The sequence below is a fragment of the Xylona heveae genome (genome assembly GCF_001619985.1).
Source record: "Xylona heveae TC161 unplaced genomic scaffold L228scaffold_7, whole genome shotgun sequence".
In the NCBI taxonomy this organism is placed as follows: domain Eukaryota; kingdom Fungi; phylum Ascomycota; class Xylonomycetes; order Xylonales; family Xylonaceae; genus Xylona; species Xylona heveae.
The window spans coordinates 315,529-331,862 of NW_017264199.1; the positions used below are offsets into that span (position 1 = coordinate 315,529).

Below are 16,334 nucleotides of genomic sequence, written 5' to 3' on the forward strand. Positions count from 1 at the left end.
CTCTCCAACTGGTCCTAATGTTCCACCGTAGGCTTTAGCCACAATTGGCCCGAGCTTCTTCTTCTTCTCTCTGGGCAAATTTTTGACAGTCCTCTCCTTTAACTATATCTTTCTTAAATCAGCCCATCTTCCCTTTCTTCAATTGGATTCAATTCCTGTGTTTCAACGCTTCCTCTCCTCATCCTTCTCTTCAACTCCGCTCGATCGGGGACGTAAAACATTGAAAAACATGCTCTCCCCTTCAGAGACGGTATGCCTGCTCTGCCGTCATCGAGCGGCTTTGCGCGCTCCTCGGGCATGGCTCCTTCCAGCCTGGCAGCAACCATCGCGATCAATGGCGCAGCTGAAAAAGCGCAACCCGTCACGCATGACGCTTTCGTCGAGGGTGGCTCAGCCTCCACCAAGAATCTCCAGTTCCAATAGACTTCCAAAACGGTCATCGAAAGGTCCATTTGGCGGTATGAACATCACCGAAGCCAATATTCGTGGCGTGCCGGCTGTGAAATCAAGAGCAGAGACGAAGAGATCAAGCGGAAAGCAGAGCACAAAGGACTCGAAGAAGGGTGATAAGGATAAAAGAGAGGGATATCACGCGCTGAAGATGCAGCGCGCTCTCAGTTCGGTACCTTACGGTCATCGCTCGTCGGTCAAGAATACGATCAGCGAGATCGAGTCTTTTGAACAGTTTGCGTTTTTGCCATCGATCCAACAAGCCATTACAGAGAAGGCTCTTCCTGGATTGACTGATATTCAACCGACACCAATCCAAAGGGTAGCTATTCCAAAGCTTCTAGGGCAGGATGGGAAACGAAAGAAGCGCAGCAGTGCTGTAAATGGGAAACCGGAGATGGAACAGTTTCTGCTCGCGGGAGAAACTGGCTCTGGCAAGACCTTGGCTTATCTATTGCCAACCATAGATGCTATCAAACGTCAGGAAGCAGCTGATGCCGAAATCGCTGCCGAAGAGGAAGCCGCCAAGGAAGAACGTAAAAAGGCGAATCCCTACGAGGTAGAGGCGCCTCCGCTCTCAAATGAACCTCATCCGACGACTGGGCGCCCTCGGGCAATTATCCTTGTGCCTACCGCTGAACTTGTGTCTCAAGTCGGCAGTTTGACCAAGTCATTGTCCCACGTTGCCAAGTTTCGGTCAGCCCTCATCTCTTCAGCCTACAGTGGAAGAATTGTGCGAAACCGACTCTTCTCCCCGGCCGGCATCGACGTACTCGTCTCGACTCCTCACTTGTTGGCTAGCATTACGGAAAGTGATCCCAATGTCCTTAGCCGCGTCACTCACATTGTCGTCGACGAGGCCGACTCTATGCTCGATCGTTCCTTCTCGCCGTTAACATCTGCCATTATCGATCGTGCATCGCCATCTCTGCGCCAGCTCATCCTTTGCTCGGCTACCATCCCGCGCAGCTTGGATACATTCGTGCGGCAGCGCTTCCCAGATGCCACTCGTCTGGTGACGCCGAATCTTCACGCTATTCCTCGTCGCGTGCAATTGGGCGTTGTGGACATTGAAAAGGATCCCTACCGCGGCAATCGAAATCTTGCCTGTGCCGACACCATTTGGACCATTGGCCGCACAGCAGCCGAAGTTGACGAGCGTAGCAAAGGCCAGACGGAGACGAAGCACATCATCGTCTTTGTCAACGAACGAGAGAAGGCGCAAGAAGTTGCAGACTTTCTCTCGTCTAAAGGTATTGATGCCATTGCTGTGAGTAGAGATACTCCTGAACAGAGGCAGTCTGAGATACTTTCGGCCTTTACATCGTCGTCTGCATCCGACGCCACATCCAGCGCTCCCTCTGCTCCGGCAGTCAGTCGCGGATCGGCGCGGCGGACTCTACCTAACACCAAGGTTCTTGTCATGACCGACCTCGGATCTCGCGGCATTGATACTCTGGCGGTTCGCCACGTTGTTTTGTACGATGTACCGCATACGTCCATTGATTTTATCCATCGTCTTGGTCGCACGGGCCGCATGGGCCGCCGTGGCAGAGGTATTGTGCTTGTGGGACGGGGCGACCGCAAAGATGTTGTCAAGGAGGTCCGCGAGGGAATGTACAAGGGACAAGCCCTTATTTAGTAATCATCGTCATCGTTATGGTATCGATACATCTAGATTGTGTCGATTGTGTTATACTCCTCTCACGGTAGGGATGCGGGATCCCGTATGGCGTTGAAAATTTTCAAGACTAAGAGTTCACATTATCAATATACCACTCTGTTCATTGCTTTATCACGCTTTTGATGTACTAACGTCCATTATTTGGCTGAACATTAGCTTCTTTGAACCCGACTTCTTCTGGGTCATTGTTCCTTGTGATTCAAGTTTGAAAACTTGTCACTGTTCTCACTCTATCCGAACCAAGGTGGCCTTTTCGGAATATACTTGCAAATATCTTGTCCGGCTTGCAGCTGTGCTCACTCACATAGCCTGTTGCGGTCTGGCGTTTACACGATTCTTCTATATCATACCCGCCGACAAAGGCACATGGACGCAAAACTATACCTCATGACAAATCCACACCAGGTCCTGTGTTACTGAAGCGGGAAGATGAATACATTGGCTTCTCGCGTCTTCAGCGCTTGGCTCTTTGTATAGTCAAGTTGCTTAATATGAAGAAGCTACATGTCGGTTTAGCTACAACGAAACAGAAATATTCACGTCTAAGTTTTTGGTATCTCATCCTTCTGAGTCGTAGAGCATTGAATGAGTTAAGGCGTATAGACCGGAGATGAAACAAGCTGGCGTCATTCCTTTTTCATACCAGTGTAATACAATGTAAAAACACACTACAGTTTAAAATACTCATGCCATATTTAAACCGCCAATCCCATAGATGCTTTAAATTTATCAGTTTAACATTTCTTATCATCTAGGAATCTATAGATCTAAAATCCGTCGTCAGGCTCTTCGTCCCACCTTTGCACGTCTTGCACATTCTTCTTTGCGATGACTTCTTCTGCATCCTTCACGGATTCGGACCCACTAGATATGCCCCGCACCAACGATGCTGCAGGCAATACTTCGACCACTGCGCGTTTACACCATAGTTGTTTCTGAGGCACGCTTGACCAGTCTAACGCACCTTCGTCAAGGCATCCGCCTTTGACACTCACTGTTGAGTCAGGGAGTTCTTCTTCGTCCTTGCCTTCATCTCCATTTGCCTTCACTGTCACACTAAAGTGTAAGACCCGCACCCCGCAAAGCCGGCAGAAATAACACTTGAGTCTTTTTCCCGGCGTGCTTGTTTCCCGAACATAGCAACCCAGCTGAGGCCGCAAGTGCGCAGGTAATTCAAAGTATGGAAAAATAGCAGACACGCCGAATGCAGAAGATGATTGTTTGCGACATTCGCGGCAATGGCAGATGTAAATTGCCAGTGGCTTCGACGTAGGTGTTCGAAATGATATGGTTGCGCATTGACATGACGCGTCCATGTCGATTACAACGCTCGTTGGTTCGAGAGCAGGGGGTGCGATTATCTGAGGCCGGTAATGCTGGGTCTACCTGATATGCAGTTCTGGAGGAGCGTAACGCCGTAGAGTACGGGAGGTAGGCTTGCGATGAAGTTTGCGCACTAATTGAGATATCTAATTCGAAGAATTTGTGCTTTTACAGAAAGATGAGTCAACATTTCAAACTACGATATGGTTTGGCTCGTGATGTAGGAGTATGTTATCAACGAGCGGGGTCAGCTTTGGAAGCTTATCGCGACGTCGTTTGGTATGATAGGAACAAGATATTCCAATGTCAAACGTGAACAAATTATTAATTTAAGTGCTGATCTAGCTCGATAATCATTGCCTTCATTTTGTTTGAGTCTTTTGGAAATCTTTTCCTAGTTTATACCAATTTGTATTTTTTTTTAAATGGTTTGTTGCCTTGTTTCCTTTTTTACGTCGAGACTAGCAAAACACTACACTATCCTTCTGGTATTGATCGCGACTTTAGACTCTTTGCCTCAATGTGTTCAACATCGGAATTTTACAGCGCCATCGATTGATTCTGATCCTTGGAAAGAAATATAAAACTACCGTGGACGACGACAATCCATACGGACTATCACTCACGTGGTGGTCAGACACCTTGCCCTTAGAACATGCGAATTCTCCGCAGCTGGATATCGAATTGGCATCAGACAGCACACGTGCCGCATGACTTCATGTAGGTGAAATTCAAGGCGGGCGAGTTTTGAATCTCATTGACCGACTAGAACGCTAGAGCTGAGCCTCCTCCTTTGGCCTGCAATTTCTCGAAAAAAATCCCCTGTCAAATCGACGAACATTTGCCCGGACACAATATCCATGACATCAGAAGCGATAACGCCAAGCGCTGTGCCGCCTCCGCATTTGACCATCTCTCATTGATGCGGAACACGACATGGTAGCGCGATTGCGGGGGAAACTATAACTTGCAGCCAATCCATATGCATACTTTCAACCAAGGGCAACCCGACCATAGGGCTCATCTCACCCTCGCCCGCCTACCTCTAGGTCCCGACTTGTCGCTAGCTCTGACACCTTGGCTGAAATGCTTGTAATGTGTCTGCCAAGACTCCATGAAAGTGAGGACGAACGGCGCGACTAGTCACTCAGATGCTCACCTGTGCTCACCTCTGCAAATGCTGACGTTTCTGGTCCGGCATTATCTTAGGCCCGTAATAAAGCACCCCGCGCCAAGTTGGTAATCATGGCTTCCTGGGCCTGCAGATCTGCGCATGGGGAGCCAGTCGGAGCTGTGCGGCCAGAAAAGATCCGCAAGGAATAAGAAGGCAGACCTCAGTCCGTTGGCAAGGACTAAATTCTAGTTTCTCACCCACTTCTAGTTTTCAAATTAATCTTTGCCGGCTGCACTTGATCTTGGTATGATCGTGAGGTGCGTTCCAATTTTACAACATGGCAACAGGTGTACCAGAAGCCGAACGCGACCTGGTCGAGACTGGCGAAGGCCGTGCACAGGGCGAAGAAAAGAAGAAGGGAGAGCGAGAAGATGGCCGAGTTGAATTAGAGGATCACGATGCGTGGGACAAGCTAGGATATAGTTTTCCAACATGGCGGAAATGGCAGATTCTCAGTGTGGTCTTTTGCATTCAGATATCGATGAATCTGAACGCTAGCATGTATGCCAATGGCGTACAGAAAATCGCAAAGCAGCACAAAGTCAGCGCGCAAGTTGCACGCATTCCGCAGATGTTGTTCTTGGTTGCCTATGCCTTTGGATGCGAACTCTGGGCCCCATGGAGCGAGGAGTATGGTCGTTGGCCCATTCAACAATCGAGTCTCTTCCTGGTAAACATTTGGCAGATTCCATGCGCTCTGGCACCCAACTTTGGAACCTATTGCATTTGCCGGTTCCTCGGCGGCCTCTCAACGGCAGGTGGCTCGGTCACGCTAGGAGTGCTGGCCGACATGTGGGAACCTGACGAGCAAGAATATGCCGTCGCATTTCTGGTGCTTTCGTCTGTGGGCGGCTCTGTTGTTGGAGCTGTGGTGGGCGGTTTCGTTGAGGCATACAAATCCCTGCCGTGGATCTTTTGGATGCAACTCATTATCGGTGGCGGCGTCCAGGCCATTCACTTTTTTGCTAACCCTGAAACAAGAGCAACTATTCTCCTTGATCGTGAAGCAAAGCGCAGGCGCAAGGCCGGCGAGACGCACATCTATGGACCTAATGAGATTGACGGACGGGGGATGACGTTCAAACAAGTCTGGGTTATCTGGTCTCGACCGTTTTACATGTTTGTTACTGAGCCGATTGTCTTGTGGCTGTCCCTCCTCAGCGGCTTCAGTGATGCTCTCATTTTTACCTTTCTTCAGAGCTTCCAGCTCGTCTATAAACAGTGGGGTTTCAAAACAGTTGGGATCACCCTAGCTTTTATCCCGTACGTTTCTATCCCAGCAAAGCCTCTCCAAACTTATCGTCGTTCTGACCGAAATGTATAGGCTGCTCGTTGGATATCTGCTATCCTACCTATCATACTTGCCTTCTATACATCATTTCAGAAAGATTCGACGCCGCGATCCAGATGCACTCCTTCCAGAAGTCCGTCTGTGGTGGCTATTGTTTTGTAAGTCTACCTTGATTGTTTTATCATTTTGCGCGGCGAGTCATTTTGTGGAATGGATGAAGGATGACTGACACGAGCCAGTGGCACCGCTGGAGACTATTGGCTTGTTTGGTTTTGCGTGGACCAGTTTGGGACCAACACACGGTATACCCTGGATTGCTCCGATGATCTTCTCTACTCTAGTGGGTATAGCAAATGTATGTTTTGTCGCAACGATTTTATTTTGATAAGAGAATAGTCCAACTGACGTTGGACAGTACGCCATATACCAATCGTCTATTGACTACATGACGGCTGCCTACGGTCCATATGCTGCATCCGCCACCGGCGGCAACGACCTGGCACGAGACTTTCTCGCCGGCATTGCAGCCCTGTATTCTACTCCCAGTAAGTCTGAACAGCGGCTAATCTAGGCAGTCGAGTCTTTTATATTGTATATGATCTTTATGCTAACGAATGACAGTGTACACTAATATTCCTCACAAACCGTTGGAATGGGCGTCTACAATTCTTGCATGCATTGCGATAATTGTGACCATTCCGATCTATATCTTCTACAAGAAAGGACCCCAGATTCGCGAAAGGTCCAAGTTTGCCCAATCGATTGGCGCAAAGAGAATGGAAACGAAGAGGAGACGCAAGTCATCAGTCGGAACTGGTGCGGCGGAGAAGTCAGAGGCGGAACATTTCGAAAATGTGTAAATGCCATGCGGCGTGGTCCTGTGTGCTGCAGACACTTGGCTTTTCGGACACGTCACCCTTGATACGACAGCTCAAGAAGGATGAAAGTGAATATCTGAAAAACATTTTATGATAGTATACGAATAGTCTTTATTGCGATTTTCCCCTCGGGAATGGGAACAGGGTCGGGAACACAAGGCGGATCCTGTCGGCGTAAAGGTGGCCATGTCTTTACGGAAATTGTATTTGCGCATACTGTATAGTATTTAATGAATAATCCTAGTCACTTGCACAAATTATCGCAGCTTTTGCGCCATACAGTACTAACATTCAGCTTTGTTCAGCCTCAGGCTGCTTTGACTCTGGACTTTTGGTCGCGAGAAGTGTCGGGATCGGGCGGGTGCGGGATGACGGCACAGGCACTCGGGAAATTCCGCCAAAATTGAAGGAGCAAAAAAGGCTGATTTTGACTCCCAATTTCCTTCCATTTATTCCTCTCTTTCGCTCATCTCCGCGGAGAGAATATTCGTCTTGGTGAAGCCTGTCACTTTGAACAATACTGACTTTTTCCAACTTTTATATCGCATTCCAGCACATATGCAGGCTGATAGTTCATGGCCCCGCTTTATATCAACAACAAGTGGCGATTTACTGATAACTACCCGCATGGCCCTGCATATTTTTCTAAGACTGACGTCAAAAATGATAGAAGCGCCAATACCTCCGCACTCAGTATCCTCTCTTTGCATATGAAAAATGCAATACACTGAAGGATCACTTGAGCCATGGTCAGATGCCGTTGGATGAACATATACGAGCAACAAAATTTGTACAGTGTCGCGATGGTACCTGGTCCAAATTGACGCTCCCGACCGCCCGCGTCTCCGCGGAAATGTCACGGAGATGTTCAAAATGGGCCGATTATTGGTCACCAAAACCTAGCCACATTGGCTGGACCAACGGAGCAATCCGGAATTTTGCATTACAGAGCATTTCTCTACACTCTTTCTTAGATCTTCGATCTCTTCATTGTTTTATACAGTGTATATATATTTCTGTCTTCGGTCGCATTGTGATTGCATTGTTCTCGTGTTATTACCCCACACATTAGCGCATCTTTCTTTTCCTATATACAGCCCAACAGCATTTTAGCATCAATAGAATTGCGCAGCATTTCATTGCATCTCATTGCATCTTACTGCATCGCATATACAAGACGCACAAACCATTGTGCATTAGACGACAGCGAAAACATCTGAACACTACGAGAGAACGAAATCCTTAGACGCAATGGCTCTGACCCAAGAGCAAATCAACACCATCAAGGCCACAGTGCCAGTTCTCGAGCAATATGGCGGCATCATCACTACGACCTTTTACAAGAACATGCTCAGTGAGAACCCTGAGCTGAAGAATGTCTTCAACTCTGCAAACCAAATCACCGGGCACCAGCCTCGCGCATTGGCGCAGTCAGTCTATGCATATGCGGCAAACATTGACAACTTGGGCGCGCTTTCCGCTGCCGTTGAGAATATTTGCAACAAGCATGCCTCGTTGTACATTCGCCCTGAACAGTATAACATTGTCGGCACATATCTCCTCGCGGCGATGAAGCAAGTGCTGGGGGATGCCCTGACACCCGAGATTCACGACGCCTGGGCAGCAGCGTACTGGCAGCTGGCAAATATCATGATTGATCGCGAAGCGCAACTGTACAAGGAGGGCGGAGACTGGACCGACTGGAAGAAATTCAAGATTGCCAAGAAAGTCGCCGAATCCGCAGAAATCACTTCATTATACCTCGAGCCCGTTGAAAACGTTGATGGAAAGGCCCTGCCGCCATTCAAGCCGGGGCAATACATTTCCGTGATGCTCGACGTGCCGAACCTCAACCACCAGCAAGCAAGACAATACTCGCTCAGTGACAGCCCGAACTCGAATTACTACCGAATCAGCGTGAAGAAGGAGAGCGGCGTCAACCCCACGAATCCCGAGATGAAGGCGCACCCAGGCTACGTTTCGAATATTTTGCACGACATTAAGAAGGAGGGGGACGTGATCCTCGTGTCCCACCCGCGCGGCGACTTTTTCCTCTCTGAACAGAGCGTCGAGAAATCGCACCCGATCGTGTTGATCTCTGCAGGTGTTGGCCTCACGCCGCTCATGTCGATTCTCAACACTGTGGCATGCAAAAAGTCGTCTGCTGCGGGTGCAGCGAAATGTCCATTTGCCAGCCACGCGCAAAACTCAGGCACCGCCGCACCTACGGGACAATGTCCATTTTCTGGGAAATCAGCCAATGCATCAACCACGCCTCACTCCTCCTCGTCTCCTCGCAAGATTCACTTTATCCACGGCACTCGCAGCACCGAGGCACAGGCGTTCCGGAAACACCTCCTTGCTCTCCAAACGAAGACGAGCTCTTCAACGGACAATGAGTCCAACAGCCAGGGTGACTCTGACAAGGAAAACGAAGCCAAGCCTCGCTCAAATCTTGATGTGCACGTTACATTCTTCAACAAAACTCCTGCAGCAGGCGACGTCAAGGGCAAAGATTACCACCATGTTGGCCGGATCGACTTGGACAAGCTCGACCGCGATACCGAGCTGTATCTGAACGATCCCAAGACGGAGTATTACGTGTGTGGACCAGAAGGGTTCATGACCGAGACGCGGAAAAAGCTGGTGCAGTACGGCGTCGATGTGGACAGGGTCAAGCTCGAGTTGTTTGGCACCGGCGGTGTTCCTGCTGCATGATTTATCATCTATCATTTAGAATTGTTTGAATTTCTGCCGGTTACATTTACCCAGTACCATACATAGTCGCGGTTCTTCCTCTCCCCTCTTTCTAGATCTCATATCTCATATCTCATATTCCCTGTCTATTATCTCTTTCTCCTTGCATATCATTTCCCTCGGCATCTATCTCGATAGTGGACGGTGTAACGGTGTTTGTTACGGTGTTTTGTTACGGATAAACTTTCCTCCTCTCTTTGGTTTACTGCATGATATCAGATATATAATACCTAATTTATTATTTATTTATTATTTATTACTTACATTTAATCCATTTGTTTCGTTTCATTTTGTTCTATTTATTTCATCTCGTTTCAATTATCTCAATTATTTATCCTCATTTTATTTTACGCGTGTTTTTTTTTCTTGTTTCTTGTTTCTTTTTCTTTTATTTCTTCCACTTTCCCTCCCGTTTCCATTCAATCAACATTGTCAATTTGTCAGTCAAACATACAGTCCACAATCCAAGTCCATATCATCTACCATTAGTGCTACACTGTTACCGTATCATCTACACTATTTTATCTATATTTTACAGACTTACTTGTAATTGGCACTACTCAATACTCAATACTCAATACTGTCAAAACTGTAGGTTAGTCCTGTATAAGCCGACTCGTGGAGCATACCTGGGTCTTGATTCTTGACTCTGGACCCTTGAGTACCTGTAGGTACAGACCTGAGTCATGCCTGTCCTTTATTCAGTATATATCCAGTATCGTGTATCGTGTATTTTGTATCCCGTGTCTTGTATTCTATATTCTATGTCCTATATCTACGTTATCCTGTGTCATAAGTTCATAAGCTCATAAGTTCATAAGTTCTTGACTGTACAGTGTACTCGCCTATTGCCCGTTGCCCATTGCCCGTTGCCCATTGCCCGTTGCCCGTTGCCCCTTGCCCGTAGCCGTTGCCCCGTAGACTGGCGGAACGCAGAACTACCAGCCTACCAGCGTACCAGTTATAATTACTTGTACTTAGTATTTTATTTACACGGTAGGTATTGTACCTTCGGCACTATCTGGTAGGTTTATGGTATACTGTAGGTACGAATCGTAGGGTGTACCTGTAAGTTAAGTAGTCAATAGCGCGATCTGACTACAGAGTTTACGGCTCTGTTGCAAAGTCCGCCTACAGAGTAACGTTGTTATCTAACGGAATAGGTAACTACTGTGCTCTGCACTCTACACGTCCATACCTTAAGTAGGTGGGTACCTAAAGTTAATGGACGGAATGCTTGAATGGACAAATGCTAAATGTTCAAATGTCCTGAGATGGACAAAATGACTTGAAATGAACAGTACAGTACTACTGCAGCACAACCCAACACAACACAACCCAACGTAACGCAATGCAATGCAATGTACATGTACATGTACATGTAAATGCAAAAGCAGTGTAAAAGCAATGTGCATGTAAATGTAAAGTAAATGCAAAACAAATGCAGTGTATCGTATCATGTGATATCCACAGTCGCAGTAAAACTACCTACCTAGGTCCTAAGGTATATACAGGCCAGGACAGGCCGGGAAAGTACAGGAGGAGATGGGAACGAGATGGACAAATCAGATAGTTAGTATAGAGGTACAGAAGCATGTCGTGCCACGCGATTGCTGTGCCAATGAATCAACGGATCCACAGACACAGACCAAGACTACAGGCGTGAGTACACCGTACCATGGTAAACTTTATTGGAATTACTTGGTCAATTAAGTTGACTATTGGCGGGAGGTAGGCACCTACCAACCCAGGATATAAGAAGAAACTCGGGGCAACCGGGTAATATCAACCACTCGCTTGGCTGCGTGTCCTTTGGCCGTGTACGAGGACACTTATACCCGACTCTATCATGCACAGAGGAGACCCGAGCTGCGAGGGCGAGGGACGAATCGCGTCAATGCGTCAGTGCGTCAATTAGGCTTCAACGAAATACTCTTGGTGGCCAAAAATAACAAGGGTCATACGAAAGTATGGAGGGGAAACAACAAGGATGTATCGAGTATTCTTTCCGTATAGGTTGTAGGTAGTTACCTCTAGGTAGTATGTTACTCGTACAAGGTACGGTAATTATCATGCTGGCGTGCTCGGAGACCTGCAGACCTCCAGACTACAGACCTACAGACCTGCAGACCTGCAGACCTGCAGACCTGCAGACTGCATATGCCGTATCCCTTTCATCACCTGGTTAATACACATTGTACGAACGTACCCCTGATGTTCTCCTATTTCGATTCTCTCTCGGTGTGCTGTAACCAAGCCATAATGGACCACGAGAAGTCCCTGACAATAAACCGTAAAATGATCAGAATCAGTATCGCGATCCCATCTAGGCGACAGATCGACGAGGGGTGAGGTTAAAGAGGGCGGTACAGTAATGGCTACAGAGTACTGTCTTGTTGGCTGGACCACGCCATCAAGGGTCCAGCCCCGACGCTGGGACGGCAACCGGTTCAGCACACAAACTTCAATACGTTCAGCGGATAAACGTGATATTAAATGGATCCATGCGGGTAAAATGGCATGAACCAAGAGTTGGCGATTGTAGTCCGTCGGTCCCAACTGACTTGCCCCTGTATTTTTGAGACGATAGTTGAATGTATATACCAAGATTAGCTCGAGAAAGGAACAAAAAAGACAAGCGTGCGGCGGTCTAAACCAATGCAAAGAACCGCTTGGACCGAGGACGAGGAAACGAGGAAGGAGACCGGGGGCCATGTGGCGGGCGCCCGCGATTCCCCAGCTGGTCGCAAAACTGAAGTGTGGAGTTTTAGCGTGGACCCGCCCAGCACTGGGGTTCCTAATAGCTTATTGGGGTTTGGTTTAACGGCAAGGCACACTGTTTTTGGGGTCATTGTTCGCCCAGGTCCATTATTATGCTTGCCTTCGTATTCAGCTGCGGCAATTCTGGCCTGCGGTTGGTTCAATGGGTGTGTATACGAGGGAATTGGGAAACCCCATTAAATGCGCACATGGCGCATTATCCCCCTGATGAAAAAAAAAAAAGTCTCTCTGTTTAGCCCCAGGCCCTCATAATCTGTTTGTCACGTCGAATTGGACGAATTCTTTCTTTTTGAATGCTTGTTTTTTGTCTTTTCCACGCGCGCTGTCATTCGTTCATGTTCGAGATACCCATTTGACAAATAGTGCTGGATTAATATATTGACAATCGATTGAATATTCAACAGTTGCTGCAATTGACGCTTCAATTGACGGTTGGTGGAAAGCACTGCGCTGTTAACCGCGGCTGCTCAGTTGCAAAACAAGCCATTCATTGCTTTAGGACCAAGAAAATGTTACGATTCAATTCTGCTCTTCAGTCACTTGCGTTGCTTTCGGCTTTCTCATGGATGCTGACCGCAGTCACGGTGGTTGGCGCCGCTTCGTCAGATACCACTCCAGACTTGACAGAGTTGATGACCAATAACAAAAACCTAACCAGCTTCAATGCATTGATTCGCAAATATGGCGACATTTATGCCACGCTTTCCTTTGAACAAGACGTCACAATCCTTGCGCCGAGCGACGATGCATTCAATAAGCTCCCGTACTCGTCACTCAACGAAGTTTTCGAGAAGAACGACACCGATACCATTCGCGCACTGCTGCATTACCATGTGCTTAATGGCACCCACACCGCATCATCTTTCAATGGCTCGTTTCAGTTCATTCCAACTCATTTGTACAACTCTTCGTATAGCAATGTCACTGGCGGAGCAGCAGTTTCGATTGTGAAGCAGGCCGGAGACGTAATCGTCGCAGTGTCTGGCGAGGGTTCAAGATCGACTCTAACCACAACGGTAAGGAGGAAAAACACTGGAATTTTCTCCTTGCCAGACGCCTGAAAGCCTCGACTAACATGAAAATCATTGCAACAGGACCTACAATTCACTGGTGGCATACTCCATGTGATCGACTCGTTTCTTGTCCTACCAGAGACCTTTGTCAACACGGCATCTACTTTCAATCTGACCTCTGCAAACGGAGCAATGGCCAAAGCCAACTTGGAAAAATATCTTGACACCACGACGGATATCACCATCTTCGCGCCATGGAATGATGCTTTCCAGGAGATCGGAACTGCTTTCCAGAACCTGACCGTCGAAGAACTCGCTAGCCTGATGAGCTATCATATTGTAAACGGAACTGTCGCATATACATCACTCATGCCCAATGGAACGGAATTGAAATCCCTTCAAGGCACAAACCTTACTGTTAGATTTGCGGCAAACTCCTGGTTTATCAACAGTGCCAAGATCATCCAGTCAGATTTGTTGCTCGCAAATGGCGTTTTGCATGTACTTGACAAGTGAGTTGCATTCTGTCTTCCTGGGTTGCAAATGTTTTGGAGATTCATCTTCATTTGGTCTTATTCATCGGCTCACAATGCAGCAGTGTGCTGGATTACCATGGCCCTGGCGCCTTTCCAAACCCAGTCATTCCGACCCAGCCGCCTCTTATCCTCGGCAGCTCCGTGCCCTATCTTCCCTTCAGTACCGATGTCCCCAAAACAGCAAGCTCCTTCTCCAGTGCCAGCTCGACAGCGTCAGGTTCGGGTGCTTCCAAGAGCGGCTCAGCAGCCACGAGCACAGGCAATGGCATGGGAGCGGCTACTTCAACTTCAAGCAGTTTCCACTCCACAGAAACGGGAAAGAAGAAGAGCTCTGCTCCGATGCCAATGTCAGATAAATGCATATTAAGTACTGCTTTTAGTTTTGTTCTGACCGTGTTGATGCTGTAATGAAGGCCGTTGAAGCATCTTTCAATCTTTCTATTTTCATCATTTTTCTTTTATTGTATTTTTTGTCGTCTTGTCTTTTGACCAAGTAGGAGTTGGCGGGAACAAGGGCCCCTTTTTGCTCTGTAACTGAAGCGAGGTGTTGCGGTAATGATACTGAGTGCTATGGGATAAAGGTATAATTCTCCGAGGAAATCTAGTCTGAGTGACTTCATCTCTCCTGCTCCGTCGCAGGTCTCTGCAGGAGAAATACAACCAGATGGAATGACGTTGTGCCTTCCCCGAGCTCGACTAACCCCAGCGAGGTTTCAGGTTTCGCGGAAGCCACGGGATCAGTAATACTTTTTGCTTCAATTACCATCTGCTGGGTATCCAATGAATAGAAATGCAGCTGCGGCGAAAGATTTGCACAATGTAAAGTTTCATGTAGAGGTCTTCGGCCGCTTAGGGAGCGCTTGCGCTGCCTTGTCACTGTTCTCCCTCTTCTTTACTACAGGTGCAAAGGTCTTGAGGGATCGGACTTGCACAGGAAGATAATTGCCTTTGCCTGTTTCTTCTAACCACGGAACCCTCACTGGAGAGACATGGCTTCGTACGTAGTCAAGTAAAGGTGCTGCATGGGGGGCATCCTCCATGATCCCAATGAATCCAACGCGAGGATGGCCAAGCGCTGTTGAAAGGCGTTGTTCAGCACCTCTGGGAAGTGTCACCAAAAGAGTAGGGCTCTTTGAAGGAGATGCTAGAGAAGCAGTGGCGCATAGCAGAGGAAGCTGGGCATGAAGCGTGGAAGGCTGCGAAGACCGAACGACGAACACGGCCGCAAGGGGAGTCAATGACGAAGAAGGCTGGTTTGGATCATTTGAGGAGATGCTCGTCACATGTTGCGCTGTCTGGTTGGAAAGCTCCACCGTGGAAGGAATGGCACTCTGCGTCAGACTCTCTAGATGGCGAGTAGTGCTGTTAAGTCCAATCGTGACATGGGAGCATAGTTCCGGCGGCGGCACAGGCGGTGGCTCGTTTACTTGAGATATTTTATCCTTCTTATTTTGCCTTTTGCTCCGTTTCCCCTGCGATTTCGTACCATGACTTGTGCGATGCTGGCCAATTGTTTCGACCAAGCTAAGACATGTGGTCAGTCACGTGGTAAGAAGAAGCAGCGGAGAGAGAGGAAAAACGTTTCTCCCTTCATAAAAACGCATTGCAGAAAATAAATGTGATAATAGATAATTTGATGCTTGTCATATATGCGTGGAGGGTGATAGACGCAAAAAAAGACACAAAACATCTGTTACAAACATTTTTCCGTGGGCAAGGCACCAGAGTAAAAGGAAAATCACGTGGGACATACCTGCACAGCAAATCTAAGATCGAATCTTGGTCATCCTTCGAAATCTCTGGCCTGTTTTTTTTTTCTTGTCAATTTGCCAAAGTGCCTAGAAAGCTGGCGTACACTAACCAATGAGCAGAAGTAAAGGGCGACTCGAGGTTGAAGACTAGCTTAGTCTTTCGTTCGGCGTCTCGAAGACTTTTACCCTTATCCATTATTCTGACGGATTTGGCCAGCGAAGGTATGGGACGGTTCGGTATTATTAGAGAAAATCGAGCCGTCGTAAACAAAGAAACACGGTGTGAGGCTGATAATAATTCTCTTTTGATGGTGGTGTATATGATGGCTGCCTGTAAATGATCGGCCATATCCGGTTTAGCGCAGTAATTAGGAGTTTGCTAGAGACGCGAAGGCGATAAAGCTTCCCTTTTTGCTCGTGTACACCAGTCAGCCGTGATACGCCTAGAGTACAAAATAATCATCCTAAAAGAAAAACAGACAACGTGACGCCTCTTAACGCGTAGGCTTTTGAAATGTGAATCTTGTAGAAATGAAGATTATATGACTTATGTGGTGCTGCTTTTCTATTCACTGTTTTGTAGCTGCCTTGCCCATTTCTGTTCTACAATATTGGCTGTGCAAACAACCTACTCAAACGTCACCGTCACTTTGTGGTTGCTGGCTGGTGCCGCTCCTCCAATACTCATCCTCTTTA

At 47.7% G+C, this 16,334-nt stretch overlaps 6 protein-coding genes across 6 annotated transcripts; 4 read left to right on the forward strand and 2 right to left on the reverse strand.

Moving 5' to 3' along the window:
- Positions 1 to 334: 334 nt before the first annotated feature.
- Positions 335 to 2,092, forward strand: L228DRAFT_212311 (P-loop containing nucleoside triphosphate hydrolase protein; the record flags this gene model as incomplete). Its single annotated transcript, XM_018329937.1, has 1 exon — positions 335 to 2,092. One exon carries the CDS (start codon positions 335 to 337, stop codon positions 2,090 to 2,092), a length of 1,758 nt encoding a protein of 585 aa, XP_018187131.1.
- Positions 2,093 to 2,901: 809 nt separating this feature from the next.
- On the reverse strand, positions 2,902 to 3,450 carry L228DRAFT_261734 (hypothetical protein; the record flags this gene model as incomplete). The annotated part of the gene is made up of 2 exons (XM_018334358.1): positions 2,902 to 3,044; positions 3,099 to 3,450. 2 exons carry the CDS (start codon positions 3,448 to 3,450, stop codon positions 2,902 to 2,904), a joined length of 495 nt encoding a protein of 164 aa, XP_018187132.1.
- A 1,004-nt stretch (positions 3,451 to 4,454) lies between these two features.
- On the forward strand, positions 4,455 to 7,135 carry L228DRAFT_261735 (MFS general substrate transporter). The gene is made up of 5 exons (XM_018334359.1): positions 4,455 to 5,894; positions 6,016 to 6,080; positions 6,162 to 6,277; positions 6,338 to 6,467; positions 6,544 to 7,135. The coding sequence occupies exons 1-5, from the start codon at positions 4,909 to 4,911 to the stop codon at positions 6,780 to 6,782; spliced, it is 1,536 nt and encodes a 511-aa protein (XP_018187133.1). The 5' UTR covers positions 4,455 to 4,908; the 3' UTR covers positions 6,783 to 7,135.
- Positions 7,136 to 8,051: 916 nt separating this feature from the next.
- On the forward strand, positions 8,052 to 9,518 carry L228DRAFT_253483 (flavohemo protein; the record flags this gene model as incomplete). The annotated part of the gene is made up of 1 exon (XM_018333753.1): positions 8,052 to 9,518. The coding sequence occupies one exon, from the start codon at positions 8,052 to 8,054 to the stop codon at positions 9,516 to 9,518; it is 1,467 nt and encodes a 488-aa protein (XP_018187134.1).
- Positions 9,519 to 12,560: 3,042 nt separating this feature from the next.
- On the forward strand, positions 12,561 to 14,481 carry L228DRAFT_156064 (FAS1 domain-containing protein). Its single transcript, XM_018329334.1, has 3 exons — positions 12,561 to 13,354; positions 13,433 to 13,863; positions 13,947 to 14,481. The coding sequence occupies exons 1-3, from the start codon at positions 12,848 to 12,850 to the stop codon at positions 14,293 to 14,295; spliced, it is 1,287 nt and encodes a 428-aa protein (XP_018187135.1). The 5' UTR covers positions 12,561 to 12,847; the 3' UTR covers positions 14,296 to 14,481.
- Positions 14,482 to 14,714: 233 nt separating this feature from the next.
- On the reverse strand, positions 14,715 to 15,834 carry L228DRAFT_239547 (hypothetical protein; the record flags this gene model as incomplete). Its single annotated transcript, XM_018331158.1, has 3 exons — positions 14,715 to 15,411; positions 15,641 to 15,691; positions 15,749 to 15,834. The coding sequence occupies 3 exons, from the start codon at positions 15,832 to 15,834 to the stop codon at positions 14,715 to 14,717; spliced, it is 834 nt and encodes a 277-aa protein (XP_018187136.1).
- Positions 15,835 to 16,334: the final 500 nt, after the last annotated feature.

Coding starts and splice junctions, on each gene's coding strand:
- L228DRAFT_261735 (XM_018334359.1), top strand. CDS start 4,909: ATGGCAACAGGTGTACCAGAAGCCGAACGCGACCTGGTCGAGACTGGC. Junction 6,081..6,161: donor TCTGTGGTGGCTATTGTTTT/GTAAGTCTACCT, acceptor GACACGAGCCAG/TGGCACCGCTGGAGACTATT. Junction 6,468..6,543: donor AGCCCTGTATTCTACTCCCA/GTAAGTCTGAAC, acceptor AACGAATGACAG/TGTACACTAATATTCCTCAC.
- L228DRAFT_156064 (XM_018329334.1), top strand. CDS start 12,848: ATGTTACGATTCAATTCTGCTCTTCAGTCACTTGCGTTGCTTTCGGCT. Junction 13,355..13,432: donor GATCGACTCTAACCACAACG/GTAAGGAGGAAA, acceptor TCATTGCAACAG/GACCTACAATTCACTGGTGG. Junction 13,864..13,946: donor GTTTTGCATGTACTTGACAA/GTGAGTTGCATT, acceptor CTCACAATGCAG/CAGTGTGCTGGATTACCATG.